This window comes from Protobothrops mucrosquamatus, unplaced genomic scaffold (assembly GCF_001527695.2).
Source record: "Protobothrops mucrosquamatus isolate PMUCROS unplaced genomic scaffold, P.Mucros_1.0 scaffold24, whole genome shotgun sequence".
Taxonomy (NCBI): Eukaryota; Metazoa; Chordata; class Lepidosauria; order Squamata; family Viperidae; genus Protobothrops; species Protobothrops mucrosquamatus.
The window spans coordinates 601,219-620,536 of NW_015386409.1; the positions used below are offsets into that span (position 1 = coordinate 601,219).

Here is a 19,318-nt window from a genome sequence, read left to right on the forward strand (position 1 = left end):
CTAAGGAGAAATTTCCTAATAGTGAGAACAATTAACCAGTGGAACAGCTTGCCTTCACAAATTCTGGGTGCTTCATCACTGGAGGCTTTTAATAAGAGAGTGGACAGCCACTTGTCTGGAATGGTATAGGGTCTCCTGCTTGTGCAGGGAGTTGGACTAGAAGACCTCCAAGGTCCCTTCCAACTCTGTTATTTTGTTATTCTGATCACAATTTGTGACCTTCCACTCTGGCTTCCAACAAGCAAAGTCAGAGAGAAGCTAGATTCACTTAACAACTGTGGTGATTTGCTTAATGATCATGGCAAAAATTATCATAAAATTGGATCCAGGCACAAGATAATTTGCTGAATGACCGCATTACTTAGTGTCCAAAATTCCAGTCCCAATTGTGTTTTTAAGTCAAGGACTGTCGGTAATACATTGTTTGGTCTTATTATATGATGCATCTGAAGAACAGTGATGCAATTGTAGTTCACTTGGTATATTATTTCTTTAGATAAAAAAAAAACTAGTTTGTTTCATGTCTTCTGGGATTGTGCTATTATTTTTGCTTTCAAGAGAATACTAGGAATGATTTGGAAAATAACTGATTGTAATATTAGTTTCCAAAATTGGCATTGTTTTGTATGAAGTAATAAAACTGACTTATTAAAATCTGCAAAATATTGATGTTGCAGCAATTTGGTTGAGGGAAATACCGTCCAAACCCTTTTAACAATTTTGGATTGTTTGTGTTGATTAAACTGTCACTATTCAATATTTTTAGAAGCAAAATATATTTGTGTGTGGGGGAAAGAGGGGAAATAAGAATTAATACTGTATGCTGGATTGATAAAGATTCCTATGTAAGCCATCTTCAATTATTTTTCATGCAATGAATTGTATCTGTGATGAGTTTTGATACTGAGCAGAATCTCTTTTGCCTTGTGATACCTGCTCTTTGGAAGGGTAAGCTTATTAGCCGATTGGTTTCTTCATTATGTGCAATCCTACTTTGTGCAGGTGAACCAGTCCCCGTCCTGCAAAAGCATGGCTATAAGTAGTATGTTATCTAATAAACAGTGAGGTCTTATTGAGAGGAATAGTCTATGCGCAAGTATGGAGGTTTGCTCAATTTAATGAGGAACTCGGAAAATGTAGTCCCGTTATTTCCCCTTATCGGAGAAATTAGAAACCTGGCCTTTTGAACAGCATACTTATACCAATAGAAAATAATATTCGTAGCTCAGGATTGAACTGTGAGGTCCTTGGTGCTCTCTGAACTTAGTGGTTTTCTTGCAGCCGTTTCACTACCGAACTAGGTAACATCACCAGTGCTCAATGTCTGTGGAGATTTTCAGTCATCCCCAAAGTGCTTTTTCAAAAGGCAACTGAAATTTGTGTCTAACAGAACAGAATAACAAGCTTGGAAGGGACCTCTAACCCAACCTCCTGCTCAAGCAGGAGACCTGATACCATTTCAGACAAATGGCTGTCCAATATTTTCTTAAAATATTCTTTCCAATATTCTTTCTTAAAAACCTCCAGAGTTGGAGCACCCACAGCTTCTGGAGGCAAGCTGTTCCAGTGCTCAATTGTTCTCACTGTCAGGAAATTTCTTCTTAGTTCTAGGTTGCTTCTCTCCTTGATTAGTTTCCATTCACTGCTTCTTGTCCTCCTTTCAGGTGCTTTGGAGAATAGATTGACACACACACCCCTTCCTTATGGCAGCCCCTCAAATGTTAGAATACTGCTATCATGTAATCCAGGGGTAGTCAACCTTGGCTCTTTTATGACTCGCGGACTTCAACTCCCAGAATTCCTGAGCCAGCTTAGCTGGCTCAGGAATTCTGGGAGTTGAAGTCCGCGAGTCATAAAAGAGCCAAGGTTGACTACCCCTGAGTAATCCCAAGTCCTTCTTTTCATCAGAGTGCCTTGACTTCAGCTCTTCCTTATTCTCACAGCCCATTACACCAAGTGAAGAGGTTTTCTGAAAGGGGAGGGGAGTGGCGTTGGACGTTCCCTCCTAACTCTAATACCGGCAGTCAAAACAGAGGAGACCATTGCAAGGTTCAAGCCCACTTCTGCACCGCTGGCTGCAGAAAGAAGCACCGACGAGACCAGGTATCTCTCCGCAAGGGGAACCAACAGAGCCAAATGGTGGCTAGCACTGTATTTTCCTTGAAGACCTTTCGCTTCTCATCCAAGGAGCTTCTTCAGTTCTGAATTGAGTTTCTACCAGCCAGCTAGCGCGCTAAAAGATTTAAAAAAAAAAAAGAAGTTAAAACGCCAGTATTGTGCAGTGACGGGTAGTCTTTATATATAGGAGAATTGGAGAGGCGGGTCAGCCAAACCCGCCTGAAGAATACACGGGCAAACGGTCGGCTCGCCCGGCCACGTGCCGACGGGGGGCCACACTTTGCACACGTGCCTGCTCCTTGCACGCTTCGCTCTGCGGCTCGGCACTGAGGAGGCGGGTCCCTCGGCGGCTCCTCTCGCCGCCCAATCTGGCTCAGGGGCCGGGTTTGCTCAGCCACCGGCTCGTCGGAAGGGCAATGACCAGGTTGCTTTAATCCGGAGCCGGGCGGCGCGGGAGAAGCACCGGCGACGGGCGAGTTGAGGTTAACCGAGGGGAGGGCGGTCGGCTCGCGCCAAGTGATACTATGTGCCAGCATCGTTGTCTTGGGTAATCTGTAGCGGGGCGTGTGTGTGTGTGTGTGTGTGTGTGTGTGTGTCTGGAGGGGTGGGCTGGGGAGAAAGACCCGGGAAAGAGCAATCCTGTAGTAGTTCTCTGCGAGAAGGGCGGAACTCTTGTTTCTCACCTGCAGGGCGTGGGTGTGTTTGGGCGGGTTTCCCAATTTTCTTGGGGTTGCAGTTGTTTTTAGATGAGAGAAACCCCCGTCCGGTTATAACTTCCAAGGGAAAGTATCCTACCCGGTTGGATTGGAGGCGCTGGGTTTTAAATATTGGCGGAGCATCTGCTTTGTGATACCCGGCTAGCTACTATGTTATTAGGCCGCCTGGTTCCTCAATGGTAAAAAAAGCTTTCGTTTCTGCAGAAGGCTTCGTTTAATCGGCTTAAGAGAGCGAAGCTAAAAAAACGACGAAGTAGGCAGTTCTGCTATTCGGGAAGAGTGAAACCTTCTTTCTCTTCGCTAATCGTGTTGCACCAACAGTGAGGATTTTACATTGCTCGCATCCTTTTGTTGCAACTTAGTCTGGTTAGTGAAGGTTGAGGGAGGAACCGGCAGGAACTAAACATCCAAATCCTACACCCACTCTTTTTTTTTCTGAAAGGGAAAAGTTAGATTGTTCTGTTTTTTTTAAAAAAAATAAATAAAAAGAAAACCCACAGAATCTCTTTCAATTTCTGGCTCCAAACATCCAACAGCAATTATTTACTTTGAAAAATCCCAGGTTTTTGGTACCTTGGTAGTATTGTTCTCTATAAACAGACGTTTAATTTATATTATATTGGGCAATTGTGGAATAGTTGTAGAAAACTGTACCTAGTCGAGAGACTGACTGCTTGAATCCATTTGGATTTTAAATTCAGCAGGAGAAATTGTTTCTTTTTTGGTGCATCTGACTAGAATGTTCTTGGGGTAAAACATCAGGAAATGAAAGGAAAAGAAAGGTTGGTGAATTATGCTGAGCAGTGGTGTGAGGTCCTGCCACTTAATAATGCAGGTTATGTCTCGTAGTACATGTTTAGCTACTTGGTCTTTAGAAATCATTCCTCTCCTAGTAATTGCAACTAGCTACAGAAGACACTATGCTTGAATCAACCAATCTCTTCACTTTCTGCATCAGAGGAAGAGAAATCATAACATGCTGGAATAGTGGGATGGCCACATAGTTCATTGAATCTCTTGCTATGTTTGTACTTTACATCACAAATGCCATGTTACACTGAAAAAATAAACAGAATATTCTTTCAATGCAACTCTTCTTTAGAGTTGTTTGGTTTATTACATCAGTTAATGAATAGAGTTAAATCCAGATTGCAGGTCAGATCCTCTGACTCTGTCCTTGACCAGAAAAGCTGATGCTACAATAAAGTAATTTGACTTTAAAATTTTATAGGACATCTTGTTTGAATTGCAGTGGAACTCTAGTACAACTGCTCTGCTCGAAGTCTATAAGGGTTAGTGTGCTACAAAAATGTGTTACTTTCCTCATTCCTCTTATGTTAATAATTCTGCAGCAAGTGGTTTAAAATTAAAAGCAATTGACCAGTTTCTCTTCTAGCTTAGAAACCCATTTCTTTGTGGCCGCCTTTCTCTTGCAGCTGTGAGTGGCAAGTTTGAAAGTATTGAGTTCCTTCGGCAAAAGGCTGTTTCTAATGTATTTCCCATCTATTGACAGATTCCATTGCTCTACATTTTGGTGTTTTGTGCACCCCTCAATATAAGAGATTTGGAAGGGTCCATCCCGAAGAGGCATGTCACTGTGCACTAGTAGAAGTCTAACAGCAGTGCAGCATTCTCTGAAGCCCTTGACAAATGTCACGTTATTCCTATGAAGAAGCTACCCCAAGTCAACTGTTCCAGCAGTGGCACACTTTCTTGAATTCCCAAATGTCTTTTAAAATCACTGTCAGTAACAGCGGCGACAGTGCTGAAATCCAGCGGAGCCCACCTGAACTCCCAGATTTCTTTCCAAAAAGATCTAACATCTTTGAGAGACTTCCTGTTCTCCAGAGAACACAGGAGACAAGATGTCCTAAAACTGTTAGAGAGGATTTCCAGCAGAAAGGTGAGGTTTTTTTTAAAAAATGTTCATCAGAAAATATTTCCTGTCAGATAGATATTTTCTTTCCTTGTTTGTTAGGATATTTGTTAACTGTATTCATGCACTTAGGGGGTAATTTTGCAAATATCCTTCACCTTCTCACTAGAAGATCATTTAGAGCAGATTTTCTTTATAATTGACAAATTTATATCACTATATGTAAATAATTGCAAGAGTAGGGTTTGCGAAATAACACTGAAGTGATATCAGATAAGGAAACCTCTTTCTCTTTCATTTAATAATAATCACTCTAATGGAGACTGTTGGTAGGTCTTTTTAATGTTTTTATACAAATATTATGGTTAATATAACTAAATTTCCACTTGGAATGTAGAAATTCTTTTACAATGCACCATCATTTTATATTGTTTTTATTGCAAAATGATAAACATCTTTATCATAAGTGTTCTTACTCAGAGTTTGTGAGTAGAATGGTATTTATGTTCTGTAGAAGAAGTTAACCTGAATGATGGAGACAAAAAAAATAAAACTTGAGTATAGATCGTTCAGAATGAGCATTGATAATATTTCTATCTAGTTAGCTGGATCAAGATTAACATGCTAATTCCGTAGTTGTTCTGGTTGTCGGAAATCATTCCCCCTCAGTTTCGTTATTTCTTCAGCTTTTAATCTCAGCTACCTCATTCTTTAACAATTCAGAAACATAAGTCAAGATTCTCTAGCTAGTTAAGAAGAACTGAGGTTTCCCACCAGCCATAATTCTAAACAAACCTAGGTTTGAGGTTACATGACTTTCCTAGCTGTTCCCTCTAGTAGAAAAAAGCGACGATCGTGCAACATATACAGTCTTTGAAAGCCAGAAATAACCTGCTAACACAAAAATAGTTCAGTAGAAGATAATATCTAGCAACTAAGAAATAAAAAATATTTTTGAAGGGATGCAGTAACACATGGTCTCAAAAATCTTCATCAGGCAACCTTGTTTTTTGGCAATATTCTTCGTGGTGGACTATTACTAGTCCAAAAGATGTGGGACATTTAAAGAATATTGTGTAGACGGTTTAGTTGGTTGTTAAAATGCATTTTGCTTCCTTTATACTGCTTAGTGCTTTTGCATTGTGTTGAGTGTGACTGTGGTGATATCTTTTAATGTCTTGGATGAAGAAACTTTTAGTTCTTTTTCTGGGTAGCAGATGATCATTTAATTTCTGTTATGATTTCCCTTTTAATTTAAGATTGCATCTATTTCCTTTTTATTAAAAAGTAAATTCATCAGCTTCTTAGCTGCCAGTTTTCTCTCTGGCCTTTTTGCCTAAGGACAAAAGGAGGGAGTAAATTAGAGTCATTAATTGTTCGATGTAATTAAGAAGAAAAGGGTTATTTCTTTAAAATTGGGGATAGGTGCCCTAGCAGCCCCCTTTTTTTGCTTTGTAAATGCTCATACTGAAGATGGCTTCAATTGCATTTAGGCTATCCCTACATTAAAATATTTATTTCTTTAAAAGATGTGTGTGGCCACCCATTTTAAAACACGACTTTGGACAGCCAAGCATGAAGTAGTGGCTTTTTTTTTTTTTTTTTTTTTTGCTTATCCTACTATGGATTTGGTATGGGTACAGATTGATTTAATTTGACGCCCCTCACCAACCATTCACAAACCAATTCCGTCTCTCGGGGGTGGGATTAGGCCAGCAGGGATTGGCCAATTTAGGCTCATGCAAATACATGTCCTCTCCTTTAGTCTCAGGATATTTTTGTGGGCTTTTCTGCTTGGGGAAACAGGAAATACAAGTCATTTTAGACTGAATACTCTCCCAGTCCAGTCAAATCTCTGAGTTGATCCCAGGATTGATGACTTGGATCAGTCTGAAAAGCATCTGATTAACGCTAGTGGTGGGGGCAGCAGTGGATGGGAGTGGTACAATGAAGAAGGAGAAAGAGAGAGAGAGAGCTGATATCATCGATTAGTTGGGTTGCATTTGGAGTCAGGACTTCACCATCTTTTCTGGTAATGAGTTCTTTAGCTTAATTATGCACTGTGTGAAGAAATATTTTCTTTTGCTTATTTAAATCTTTTCTAAATCAACTTCTTTGGCTAGCCATTGATTTTTGTGTTGGAAAATTATTGCCCCCTGTTTCTCCACGCCATGCACGATTGATAATGTTTTTTTATGTGTTTGCATAATCTAAACATTCCCAGATATTTTAACCTTCTCCTATAGGCAAGTGTTTGATTTGCCCCAATTCATTTTCACTGCCTTCTCTTACATTTTTTTTCTAGATCTATTATAACCTTTTTCAAAACTATACAGTTTTTCAAAGTCTGACATAACTATAGATCTGCTTAAGGCCATTATAGAGTTGACAGCTTTATTTTTAGTTCCTTTCCTAAGGACCCATTCAGCTGAACTGGCTTTCTCAAAGCTGCTATATACTGATTCAGCAATTTCATTATTCATTATGACCCCAGATCCTTTTTCTAAATAGTTACAAGCACTCAGACTTCCATCAGTATATGTGTGAAGTTAGAAGGGTTTGCCTCACTATGCATCATTTTACACTTAACAAATGGTGCTGTTGATCTGCCACATTATTGTGTGAGATTAGTAGTAATAATTACTCTTATTTTTCAAAATTCTTCCTATAGCATATAAAAAAAATACAATTTCAGCTGGCCAAGTAAACTTTTTACATTGTTGTTGGGCCCATATTTGTAAGAATGTCCAGTTTCACCATTGTAGGCAATTCAGAGACTGCTCGAGGCAATTCAAGGAAGCATAGGTGAATTATGCACACAGAAGTAGTTGTGGATAGGAGTTACATGCATTACTTAAATAAAGGGTCAGTTTGGTCTAGTGGTTAAGGCTAGAAAGCATGAAACTGTGAGTTCAAATCCTGTCTTAATCATGAAAGCCAAGTTGGGTGAGTTTGGGCCAGTCACTCTCTCGCAGCCCAACTCACCAAAATAGGAGAAGGAAGGTGTGTTGGATATGTTCGCCAACTTGAGTTATTTGTAAAAATAATAAAGGTGGGATATAAATAAATAAAAGATAGAGCTGCTTGATTTTTTTCAGTTGCATAAATTTAAGATTTGCTCTTGGTTATAACCTATTCCTAGTCTAAATTATTGTGCTATCCAGCAAATACCTGTACAATGGATTTATATTGATTTGATTGATTTGATTAATTCTACACATTCCAAGTACTTTGTGTGTTCTGTCTTGGTCTTAACAATACCCTGCAAAACAAAGTAGACCTATATAGTAACTATGAGAAGTGCGCCCAGGTGACCAGCGCCAACTCAGCACTTATTTATCCAACCTTTTCTTGATTAGCTTGCAATTTCATTTGAAATTGGGAATAATTTTAGTATTTTAACAATGTACTGAACTACGGTGGTTGTATTATCATTTTATTTCACATAGAGATAAACAGACAGATAGCTGTGCGTGTGTATATATCTGGGTACAACTTAAAATAAATATTAAATAAATCACTGTATAGCATGTGATTTGACTTGATGTGCAGATTTTTTAAAATCTAAATTGTGAAGGAATGGTCCACAGTAGGATTGGGGGAAATCTCTATCAAAATTGCTTCTCTCTTCCACTTTTCAAAGGAAGCAAGCGCTTATGTTTTTTGAATCTGAATTTCAGATGTGGAAAATCTTAATTTTGATTGGGAGCTTATAGGTTAAAATGCCAAAGCCATCTTTCTCGTGCCTCTATTGTGGCTTAGGACTTCCCTGCATCAATTTAAATAAAAAAAAAAAGGCATAAGAGAGAATGGGTTGAGGTGAGGTCATGTTCATAGATGAGGTCATGTTTAAATTGGACAAAACCCAAGTCTTGCACTTTCTGCCATTACATTCACTGTTGCTAGGATAGGAGAAGTTACATAGAGACCTTATTGCTCGCAAAAAGATTTTGAAATTACACTGTGGATTACAAAACATTAAGACCAGGACTGCAAATATGTCTAAGACTACAGATTGCCTACCCTGACTTAAAAATGTTTTAAATATTTGGTTATTTAAAATCATATGATAACACTATTGTGGCAATACGTGGACAATTCTTCACGGATTGTCCTTCGAAGCTTCTCCAGAAATATATGGCTTCTGAATGAATTATAGCTATAGATGGATTTTAAAAATTCAGTTTGCCTTGAAAGATAGCATGACAGAAGACTGATTATAGCTTTTATTTTTTGCAAATTATCTTTCTACATGCATAGACCCTCTGGGGGACCATTTGGGCAAGTATCCCATGGTATGATAGTACATTGTGGTAGAATGCTGGAAGGAAGATGCTATATTTGAATACTTTCTTGGGAATCTGTTATTGCATTAGGAACACACTGACTTTGGGCTGTGAATAGCAGGGAGCCGTGGTGGCGCAGTGGTTAGCATGCAGTATTCCAAGTTCCAAGCTAATTCTGCCTACTGCCAGCAGTTCGATTCTCACTGGCTCAAGATTGACTCAGCCTTCCATTCTTCGGTAAATTGAGGAACCAGATAGTTGGGGGTAATATACTGACTCTGTAAATCGCTTAGAGAGGGATATAAAGCACTCTAAAGCGGCATATAAGTCTATTATATGCTATTACTGCTATTACTATGTCCACTAAAGAGCAATCTAAAAAGACATTTGTCAGACGATATTTGCAGATATATTTGCAGAATCTGTTCAATATATATTTATATTTATATATTTGCAGAATCTGTTCAAATTCTACCTTTATATTGGATTTGACAACTTTTGCAAAGTAGTTGCCAGGTTTTCTCAAACTCCTCTGTATTGTTAAGGCATACTCTGTCTGAATACTTACTTATTTGCACAATATCCGCTTCACTGCTAACCTGGGAAAAGGCTTTCCCCCTTTTCTGTGGTTTAATTTGTGTTTTATTAAATGATTATTCATCACTGATGATTACTGGGAAATATGCTGCTGTACGAAATACTGTAATCCAATTTATGCCATCTCAGTTTTCATGTGGTTTTTTAAATTTATGAATTGCAAGAGCTTATTCAAACCATTGCAAAGTAATGAAGCAAAGTCTATCTGGCCAATCGGTACATTAACATAAATATTGCAAGGCTTGATGTTGCTGGCTGAATTTGATTGGTTTTTCTTCTGCTGTGCTTGAATAGGGCTTTGATGGGTTTATACAATTTCTTAACAAAAAAAACCAGTAAAATAAGTCTCAATTATTAATATACTTAAAGAGTTGAGCAAATGATTTTCAGATTCAAGGACATTCTTGATAGTGACAGACGTCAAGATAGCAGCAAGAAGAGAATTGATTCAAAAAGCAAAATAATTTAATTGTGTGTTTTTGTATATTTACTTTGGGGGAAAATTGCCCTAAAAAAGACATCAGCAAATACTGTAAAACTAACTTTTTAATGCACATTTCAATTGCTGTTATTTTAAGCTCTTAAGGGGTTGAATATTTAGTTTATTCTGGAACTTTGCTGCACTACATGAAATGTGACGCCTGGGACTTAGTATTTTAAAACTTAGAAGAAATATGTATAATAGTAGATGATGTATTTTGCCTGCTTTCCAGATCTGAAGAGGTTAGACATTCTGACTAAGGTACTGGGTATCCAATGTGTAAACCAATGCTTAACTTTCCCCAAAAATAATAATCTTTCAGTAATCAAATAATTTTACAAGTGAGTGCATATGCAAGAATAATATATGCTACAAAACTGGAGCCAAGTACTTTCCCGGCAACTGGTGTAAGGCCTGAATTTCATTGCCAATATATGTCAGTGATTCATTGCTATTCTATGAAGTATTCCACTGAAAAGGTTAAAAATTAAAGCCACCAATTTGTGGGTGATAAAATACTTCATAGAAGTGAAATTGAATAGTATCCATCTTCAAGCCATACTCTGTTTTAGATTTCTTTAAATAAAATGCCACCATTTTATTTAAAGAGGAGGCTGCCAAATAAAAAATGAAACTATTCTGTAGGTAGATGTGCTCTTAGTACTTAATGCCTAACATAGACCGAGTTTCTTTGTAATATATTTAAGTAATAATTCTTAGGAATGTGGGATGCCTAGAGCAAAGCACTTAAATAAAGTGTTGTTTCAGATATCTAGGAGCAGGTTTACGAAACGGGATAGTTGGCTGGGAAGGTGGAGCCTCACACTTCAGAGCTATGAGCCTAAAAACAGCACAGAAGGGCAGTACAATATGTTAAAATGTTAAAAAACAAAGCATAGCACCCTGATATTTGACTAAAAGACCTTATGCTTTTGGAAATTAGTTTTATGCATGTAGAAGAGAAGCTGTGCACAATTTTTAAATTGTTTTCTTGAGTTTTACTCTCCTCCACTGTCCCTATTTATTGAGCAGCTGGGTTTAATTTATTCTGACTTGCACACCAAGGGTAGGCATATTTGTAAGACCCTGATAAAATTTGCTGTTTCCTGGAATTGTCTTATGTTGGTGAGTAACTCCAAAATAGTATTGGAGTAGTGCTTGAAGAAGGCTCCTGATGAACTAGACCACCCAACTACTTTTCCTATTTTTTTTTAAGTAAGTCTTGACTCATTCTGTCTAAGCAGTTGAGTCTGAGGCTAATGTGAATTGCAATGAAAAAAATGGATTGTTTTATTGTTTCATGTTGTTCAAGTTTTATCTACTCTAAGGCACCCTATCCCAATCTAATGGCCTCTGAATTATTGGGACTGTAACCCTCAGAATTCCTATCTTTCATGCTTTGGTCACACTGGCTGGGGATTCTGGGTGTTACAGTATCAACACATCTGGAAAGTGTCAAGTTAGCAGACTTTGCTGTAGGGGATATATCGTATACTCAGGATTGCTAGAGCTGCTTCCATTTTAAATCAAAGGAGCGTATTTTTTCAAAGAGGAGAACTTGGCTGTGAAGTTTTTATGGAATACTCATCCCAGTTGGACTCGAGGAACAGAGGCCATAATCTTATTTTGTTCATCCCAAGTTAAAAATATGGTGATATTGAAGGCAGTGGGAATAATACAATGGAGATTTGTGGTCACCTTTCCCCTCAGATGGCATCTTTAGTTTTTTTGTGCTATTTCAACAACAGTAGCAAAATGTTAGAAACCCTGTTCTAATGAAATCTGCAGTAGGACAGGAGTACATAAAAGCTTTTAAACCTTGACATATTATGATATGATATGGACGGTCGCACAGTCAACCAGATGTTTAGGCTGGATTTGGCATTTTTCTCCAACTATCAAGTCCTTCCCAAGGACTTCAGATAGGCAGATGTTGTTGTTTAATAATATTAACTATATCGTCGCAGAATATAAGCTGTTCCAAGTAAAGATGCCTTTTGTAATTGACTGATGTCGACTTTATCAATGCCAATGGTATTCAATTGGTGCTTTGGATGTTTTGAAATTATACCTAAGCCACCTATTACAATTGGTACTATCTTCGCTTTCTTTTGCCACAATTAGTCTACTTCTATTTTCTACTTTATGATTTTTCTCCAGTTCTTCTATTCTGCTGTCTCCAAGTATTTAATTGCTACTAGCCAGACTTTATTATTATGATTTTTCATACAGACAGCCGGATGTTTAGACTAGATTTGGTATTTCTGTCTACCTATCGATTTCTTCCCAAGGACCTGGGATAGACAGAGGTTGTTGTTTAATATTAATATTATTTTATATATTAGGATATTATATTATCACTGCTTTGCCTCTTGGTGTTTAAATTGAAAGCCAAAATGGAATTCTTTATTGGGCATCTTTTTTTCTCTGAACAACATTATAGTGTAGTTGTGTCCTTACCTTCTGTGCTTACAAAGAAGGCAATGCAGCATGTTACAAAGACAACATAGTACCTTAGTTTATCATGTTTTTGAAGCTTCTGAATCAATTAGGTTGCATATTGTATGGGTTGATACCACTGTAGTGAGCCTTCCCTTCTTAACAAGACAGTATCATATGACATTAATTCCCTTTTTGTTGTATAATAAATATTATATACAGATGATATATGACTTGAGGCCTTGATAGCAACTTTTTATGTCTTATTGAAGATTTTTTTTTACTAAGTTCGAAAGATAAATACAAAGCAATATAATGAAAGAGTTAGAAAAGAGAAAAGATAAGCAAAAAAGTTTTACAGCAATAAAGAGAGAAAAATAGGGAAAAAAACAAGGAAGATTCTTAAGGAAGCAATTTCCAATCTTCATAAGTCGTTATAAACTTACTTAAAACTTTCTCCCGTTCAAAATGAAAGAACATGGTTTCCTTCTCCCAATATTTTTCCTTTATTAATCAGTAAATCCAGAAATCATTCAGTTCATTTTTATCCATTTTCAGCTTTACAAAACATCTCTACTGGCTTAGAAATTTGATAATTGTAGTTCAGTTTAGAGAGCACCAGATTGAGGAAACTGACAGGGCTTAGTATATGAACCAAATATTTTATAATATTTATGGTAATAACAGTCTGGACATTTTTAAAAATACATTGCTATGCATGTGTAAATAACTTATATATATATAAACATATACATATAATGCCATACATAATCTGTGTCTGCTTCTTATCCCTGATATGAAATCCTTTATTCCTTTTGTTCTGACATGCATACAGTCCCCAAAAACATTCAGTTGAAGAACATACCACACTATTTCAACTATCAGTGTAGCATGTTCATCAGATTTTTAAAAAACATTTTCAAGCAGATTTTCATAGATTTTGTCCATTTTTCTTGGCATTATTTTGTGTTATGCAATATAGTAATGTATTTCAGGTTTTTGGGTAGCGTGGGAACAATTAAATAGGATAAAAATAACTTTTTCTCGTGCTACTGATTACACTTTTTCCCTTCCTTAACTAATATGGTTTCTCCTCGCCAAAACCTGATTTCCCCCCACCTTCTCTAAATGGCAAAAATTCTGTTTCTGATTGCTCAGTGATTGCTACAATGACTTTTTTAGCATGCCACTAAGATCACAGCCTGCAATTTACTTCTATGTTTTCTTTCTGTGGGGAGACCAAAAAGCTAACTTGCAAATAGCCTCTTTAGAAGTTCAGTTAGTCACACATTTTTAAGACATTCCAAAAATCCTACTAAGCTCCTTCTGAACTCATTTGGTTGACTACTAATTGAATCAAACATTTAAAAGCTCTCCTTTCAGATTAGATTTCACATGTTGGGTTTTTTGTTTTATTTAAATAAAAATTTAGTTTACAAATTTGCAGCACTTTATGTAATTGATATCTGGCTTTCCTAATTCTTATTTAATAAAATAAGTTCAATTAGACACAGAGAGAGTGTGTCTAAGACAGTTTTAATAAATATGTGCGGGACAATTTAGGAAAGACAACTTATTTTTAATAAGATTTTTCAGAAAGGAAATCTTCCTGGTGAGGTTATCATGTATAGTTTGTTATAAATTTGTGAGAGGTTATGCATATGACTGTGTTTCTGGCTACTAAATGTATTAGAAATAAAGTTCATATAAAGAGAGATTAGAAATACAAATAAACATAAACAAACGAGCCTCAGGAGCTCTCTTATAATTAAGACGTTCTTATCTTCTAGGACAGAGGTCCCCAACCTTTTGGGCATCAGGGACCAGTTATGTGGAGCAAGGTTTTTCTGCGGACCGGAGGGGGTGTGGTTTTGTGTGCTGCCTGCATCCCACAGATGGAGCTTTGCTTGTTTGTGCGGCCCAGTTGCTGGCATGCCGTGGCCCAGTACCGGTCCACGAACCGGGGGTTGGGAACCCCTATCCTAGGATATATTCTTATATGTTCTTGAGAGCCATTTCTTTGAATAAGGTGAACATGTGTGTTTTATGTTTGTGTGTGGTGTGTGTGTATGTGTGTGTATATGTATGTGCAAGAGAAACTAAGTGATCAATACAGTAAACCAGTGGTTCTCACTTTCTTCACCATTGACGCCCTTTAAATAGCTTTTGTGGCCACAGACCGCCAAGACTAACGCAAGATTGAAATCAACATTTGTTCAAGCCTTTGTGGACCCTCTGTGACAACATCGCTGCCCCCCCAGAGGTCCGCAGAACACAAGATTTAGAATCATTGCAGTAAACCATTAATAAAAATAATAATGCTATCCAGACAGGAGTAAATCAACCAGTAAGCATTTTCATTATTAAATCCAGGTTTTCTTAACAATCACACAAAATGTATAGCTGTTTAAATGTTTGTAGAGACTGACTTAGCAAGAAGAAAGAACTCATCTTTTCTCTATGATCTAAACTAATTGGTGTATTGTTAATTCAGAAGGCCAGCAGAAGGCATCCTAACGTACACCTGAAACTATTTCATCACCCCTCATTATAGGAACATAGGCCATATTGCAATGGAATTTTATTCACCTTTCTGTCCAGAACATTAAGTCAAGAAGAAAATTGCAGAATGAAAAGGAGTCTATTAAAGGGGGCAAGTACAGTCATGTAAAAGGCTTACTACAGAGGATAATTTTACATTGACGAAGAACTTTACTTCTTTTTCTGCAAATCCAGGTCAAGGATTTATCTCTAAGATGCTGGTCTCAAAGCATCAAGATCTAGAATGAGGGACCATAGTAATTTAAGCCTACATTTATGGGGTTTTTTCCCAAGAAGCACTCATATCAAATAGAACTAACTGGACCAAAGATTTTTCTGTAAAGGTCCTTGGAAGATATGCAGCATAGCTTTTTAAAAATATATATTATATTTACATATTGTTTCAATCAGTATAGATTCTGGAAGGCATACAAGGAAATCTTCCCAAATCCTAGCTCACATAAAAGCAACAACTAGATCAGGGGTCTTCAACCTTGGCAACTTTAAGACTTGTGGACTTCAACTCCCAGAATTCCTCAGCTAGCAATGCGGCCGCGCGGGCGGTGTTGGGAGGGACTCGTCGCTCCCACGTAACACCGCTGCTGCGCGAGCTGCATTGGCTGCCGGTGGCCTTCCGGGTGCGCTTCAAGGTACTGACTATCATCTTTAAGGCGCTCCATGGCAGCGGACCAGGATACCTTCGAGACCGCCTTCTGCCACAGATTACCTCCCATCGGCCAGTACNGCCTAGGATAATTTTTAAGAGGGGTTTTTTAGAGGGTTTTTAATTACTTTTTAATTAGACAATTTAAATATTTCATTTTAATTAATTTTAACTTGTGATTGTTAGTGGTGTTTTTAATTGATTGTCAGCCGCCCTGAGTCCGCAAGGAGAAGGGCGGGATATAAATTCAAATAATAAATAAATAAATAAATAAATAAGGTTGGAGACCCCTGAACTAGATGGTTATCAACAAAACTCACTATGGGCAGAAAAGCTGTTAAAAAAAATAATCTTGAGGGCTTTCTGGAACACAAGATGAGCTGGAGCCAAGTATAGGGCATTCCATCATGGCAGCTATCACGGAGAAGCTGGCCTTTGGCCTTCACCCTTTTAACTTCTTGTGGTGGAGGATTCTCAAGGAACAGATGTTCAGACTGGACTAGCAGAATCATGCTTAGTAAAGTGGTCCACAGTATTCCTTGGGTTGGAAGAAGGTGATGCATTCCTTGCCCTGAAGCAGCCTATGTAATTGCCTCCTCCTCATGCCTTCTTCTGCCCATCACAGTGTTTATATGAATTTTGGGAGGCTAGCTTACAGTCACTCATGTTTTGGTCACTTCTTGGATTATTGTAATGTATTCTACATGGGGTTACCTTTGAAAATCATCCAGAAATTAAACTGGTCCAGAATGTGGTGTAACATGCAGTTTTGAGCTTCCCTTGGTTTGCCCATATTAGATCATTGCTGCAGGAGCCACACTGGCTTTCATGTTTTTTTCTGGGATGAATTCAAGGTACTAATTATCATCTTTAAAGTCCTGCATGGCAGGGGACCACCTTCTTCCTGGGCATATCTCTGCATTCCAGACCCTTTCCTTTAAATGTCCCCTGGCAGGATCTAGGAAGCACCTTTTCCATAGGGGTCCTTGCCCTGTGGAACACCCTCTTTCCATTTGGAAAGCCTTAAAAAGCTAGCTCTTCCGTCAAGTGCTGGAATAAAATGAAGCTGGATCCCAGTGATTTGTGTTTCTAATTGTTAATGGGTTAGGAGCATTTATTAGAGCCCTCAGAATTATTTTTGGATGTCTTGGAATTTGATTTTATTGATTCCTTTGATTTTATTATGGCTTTATGAGCTGCCCAGAGTTGTGATACATAAGATAGGCAGCCATACAAAGTCTTACAAATAAATAAATACAGCTGAGCAAGTACACCTGAAAAAAAAGTTAATCTGTCCCTCATTTAGCATATGTGGAGACCTTAGAGAAAAACTTCCATGAGGTAGTACAGAACTAAAAGGGAGTATTTTGCAACAGATTCAAACCAGAGGTTCTGGTTACGTCAGGCAGAGGAATATACATCTGTTCAGTCCAGTTGGGAAAAATTATAGTTTACCAGTTTCAGAACAGATAGAAACCTTCAAAAACCAAATTGCATGAACTTTACAGTTACAGGTAGCCTTTGTTTAGTGACCATAATTGAATCAGCAGCTTGGTTGTTAAATAAAGCAGTCCCTAAGTAAAACTACAGACTATGTTTATGATCTTCCTTCAGCTTTCCTTTCCTACAAAGGTTATAAATATGAGGGTTGTAAAGTTATTTTTTCATTACCATCATAACTACAAACGGTTGTTAAATAAATCAGTTGCTAAGCAAGATCTACCTTTACATTTTTGTTACATGTTACTGGAGGATATGTTCACACACCACACCAAATTTGGGTTGTCTTCAGGCACGCCTGCTTGTTCCAGATGTTTCCTAACTCCAAGTGATGTGACTAGCACACAGATACCCTCTTTGAAACTTAAAGTAGCAGGATGTTTGCAGGACATACCTGGGTATAACTAATTTACTGAGCAATCCCCATGATAAACCTATAAAATTTACATCAGATGAACTGTAAGCTTAAGTATCAATTATGGGCCATTATTTTCTATGAAAAAATTCAGAAGGAATGTAAGGGCAAATTCAGTAAAAATTTCTTACAGCTTAGTTCATCCAAATGTTAACATATGATGTCTGTATTGGACAGCCATGTGAATGCCTTAATAAATAAATTATGAATAATAATTAAATCCTAATTTAATTGGGATTTGAGACAAAAGTGTGTGATTGTGCAACTGTTACATATTTTGTTCATGTTTTGGATTTTTAAGTTAACATACAATGCTTTGGACCAGCTCTCTAAGATACTGAATTTAAATAATTACTTGATTATGATAATTACCTGCCATTAAGTTGATATTAACTCTTAGTGACCACACAGATTTTCTCCAGGATGATCCATTCCTAATCTGTTTCTTCAAGTCTGGCAATGGTGCATGTTCACACATCTTCATTGTAATTAAATCCATCCACTATGTTCCTTTTCTGTCTTGCCTTCCACCTTTCCCATATTATAGACTTCTCAAGAGAGCTATATCTTCACATAATGTGTCCAAACTATGGTAATTTGAGCTAATCATTTGTGTTTCTAATAAGAACTCTGGATTCTATGTTCATTATTCATGTGTCTGCTTTCTTGTCTCTTTATGAAATTCTCAAGAGTCTTCTCCAACTTTAAAATTCAAGTGTCAATTTTCTTTATTTTGATTTTTCAAAACCCAACGTTCACTTTCTAGTGTCACAAAGAAAACTATGGCCTGCAGGATTATGATCTTTGTACATACAACATAGCTGCTTAGATCCCTTTATATATTTAGAGCAGCAAAAACCTCTATGTAGTTTTCAAGCCAATATTGCAGACTTACCCCATCTTCTGTTTATCATACATAATGAGTTCTCTGGATCAGGGGGACCCCAATCTCCGGGCCATGGACCAGTATCGGGCCGCAGCATGTCAGCAATCGATCCGCACAAACAAGCGAAGCCCCATCCGCGGGATGCAGGCAACACAAAACCACACCCCGTGCGGTCCACGGAAAAACCTCTCTCCACGGAACTGGTCCCTGGTGTCCAAAAGGTTGGGGACCTCTGCTCTAGATCAGCAATTCTCAAACAGTTTGGTCTCAGGAACCTTTTACATTTTTAAAAATGTTTGAAGAGTCCAGAGAGCTCTAGTTTATGTGGGTCCTATTTATTGATATTTACTGCATTAGAAGTTAAAGCTGAGAAAATTTAAAATATTTATTTATTTGACTTCACACCTAAAAGGGTCTCTGGTATCCCTAGTGGTCCTCAGACACACTTTAAGAATCATTGGTCTAGATAAGATTATTTTATAGCATTGTTGCCAGCTTGAGAAATGGTTGTTCAGATCGTGTTATCACAGGGGTCTTCAAACTTGTCCCTTTTATGACTTGTGGACTTCAGCTCCCAGAATTCCTCAGGCAAATTGCTGGCTGAGGAATTTTGGGAGTTGAAGTCCACAAGTAATAAAAGGGCCAAGTTTGAAAACCCCTCTTCTATCGTATCAAACTTAGAAGTAATGATGAGATTTAACAGGTGCCTCACAGGCATGGTTATTGTGTAATCATTATCAGGATTATGTGGATCAAAATTGCTTATGTACACAATTAATTGTGAACACTTAAAACATTT

At 37.7% G+C, this 19,318-nt stretch overlaps 1 protein-coding gene across 1 annotated transcript in view; it reads left to right on the plus strand.

Moving 5' to 3' along the window:
• The first annotated feature begins 1,098 nt into the window (after window positions 1-1,098).
• Window positions 1,099-19,318, plus strand: part of GLIS1 (GLIS family zinc finger 1) — a 223,983-nt gene continuing 205,763 nt past the window's right edge. Inside the window, 5 exon segments of the mRNA XM_029283125.1 lie at window positions 1,099-1,104; window positions 4,066-4,126; window positions 4,271-4,326; window positions 4,444-4,534; window positions 4,537-4,737. Of these exon segments, the coding sequence (XP_029138958.1) occupies window positions 1,099-1,104; window positions 4,066-4,126; window positions 4,271-4,326; window positions 4,444-4,534; window positions 4,537-4,737 (415 nt within the window).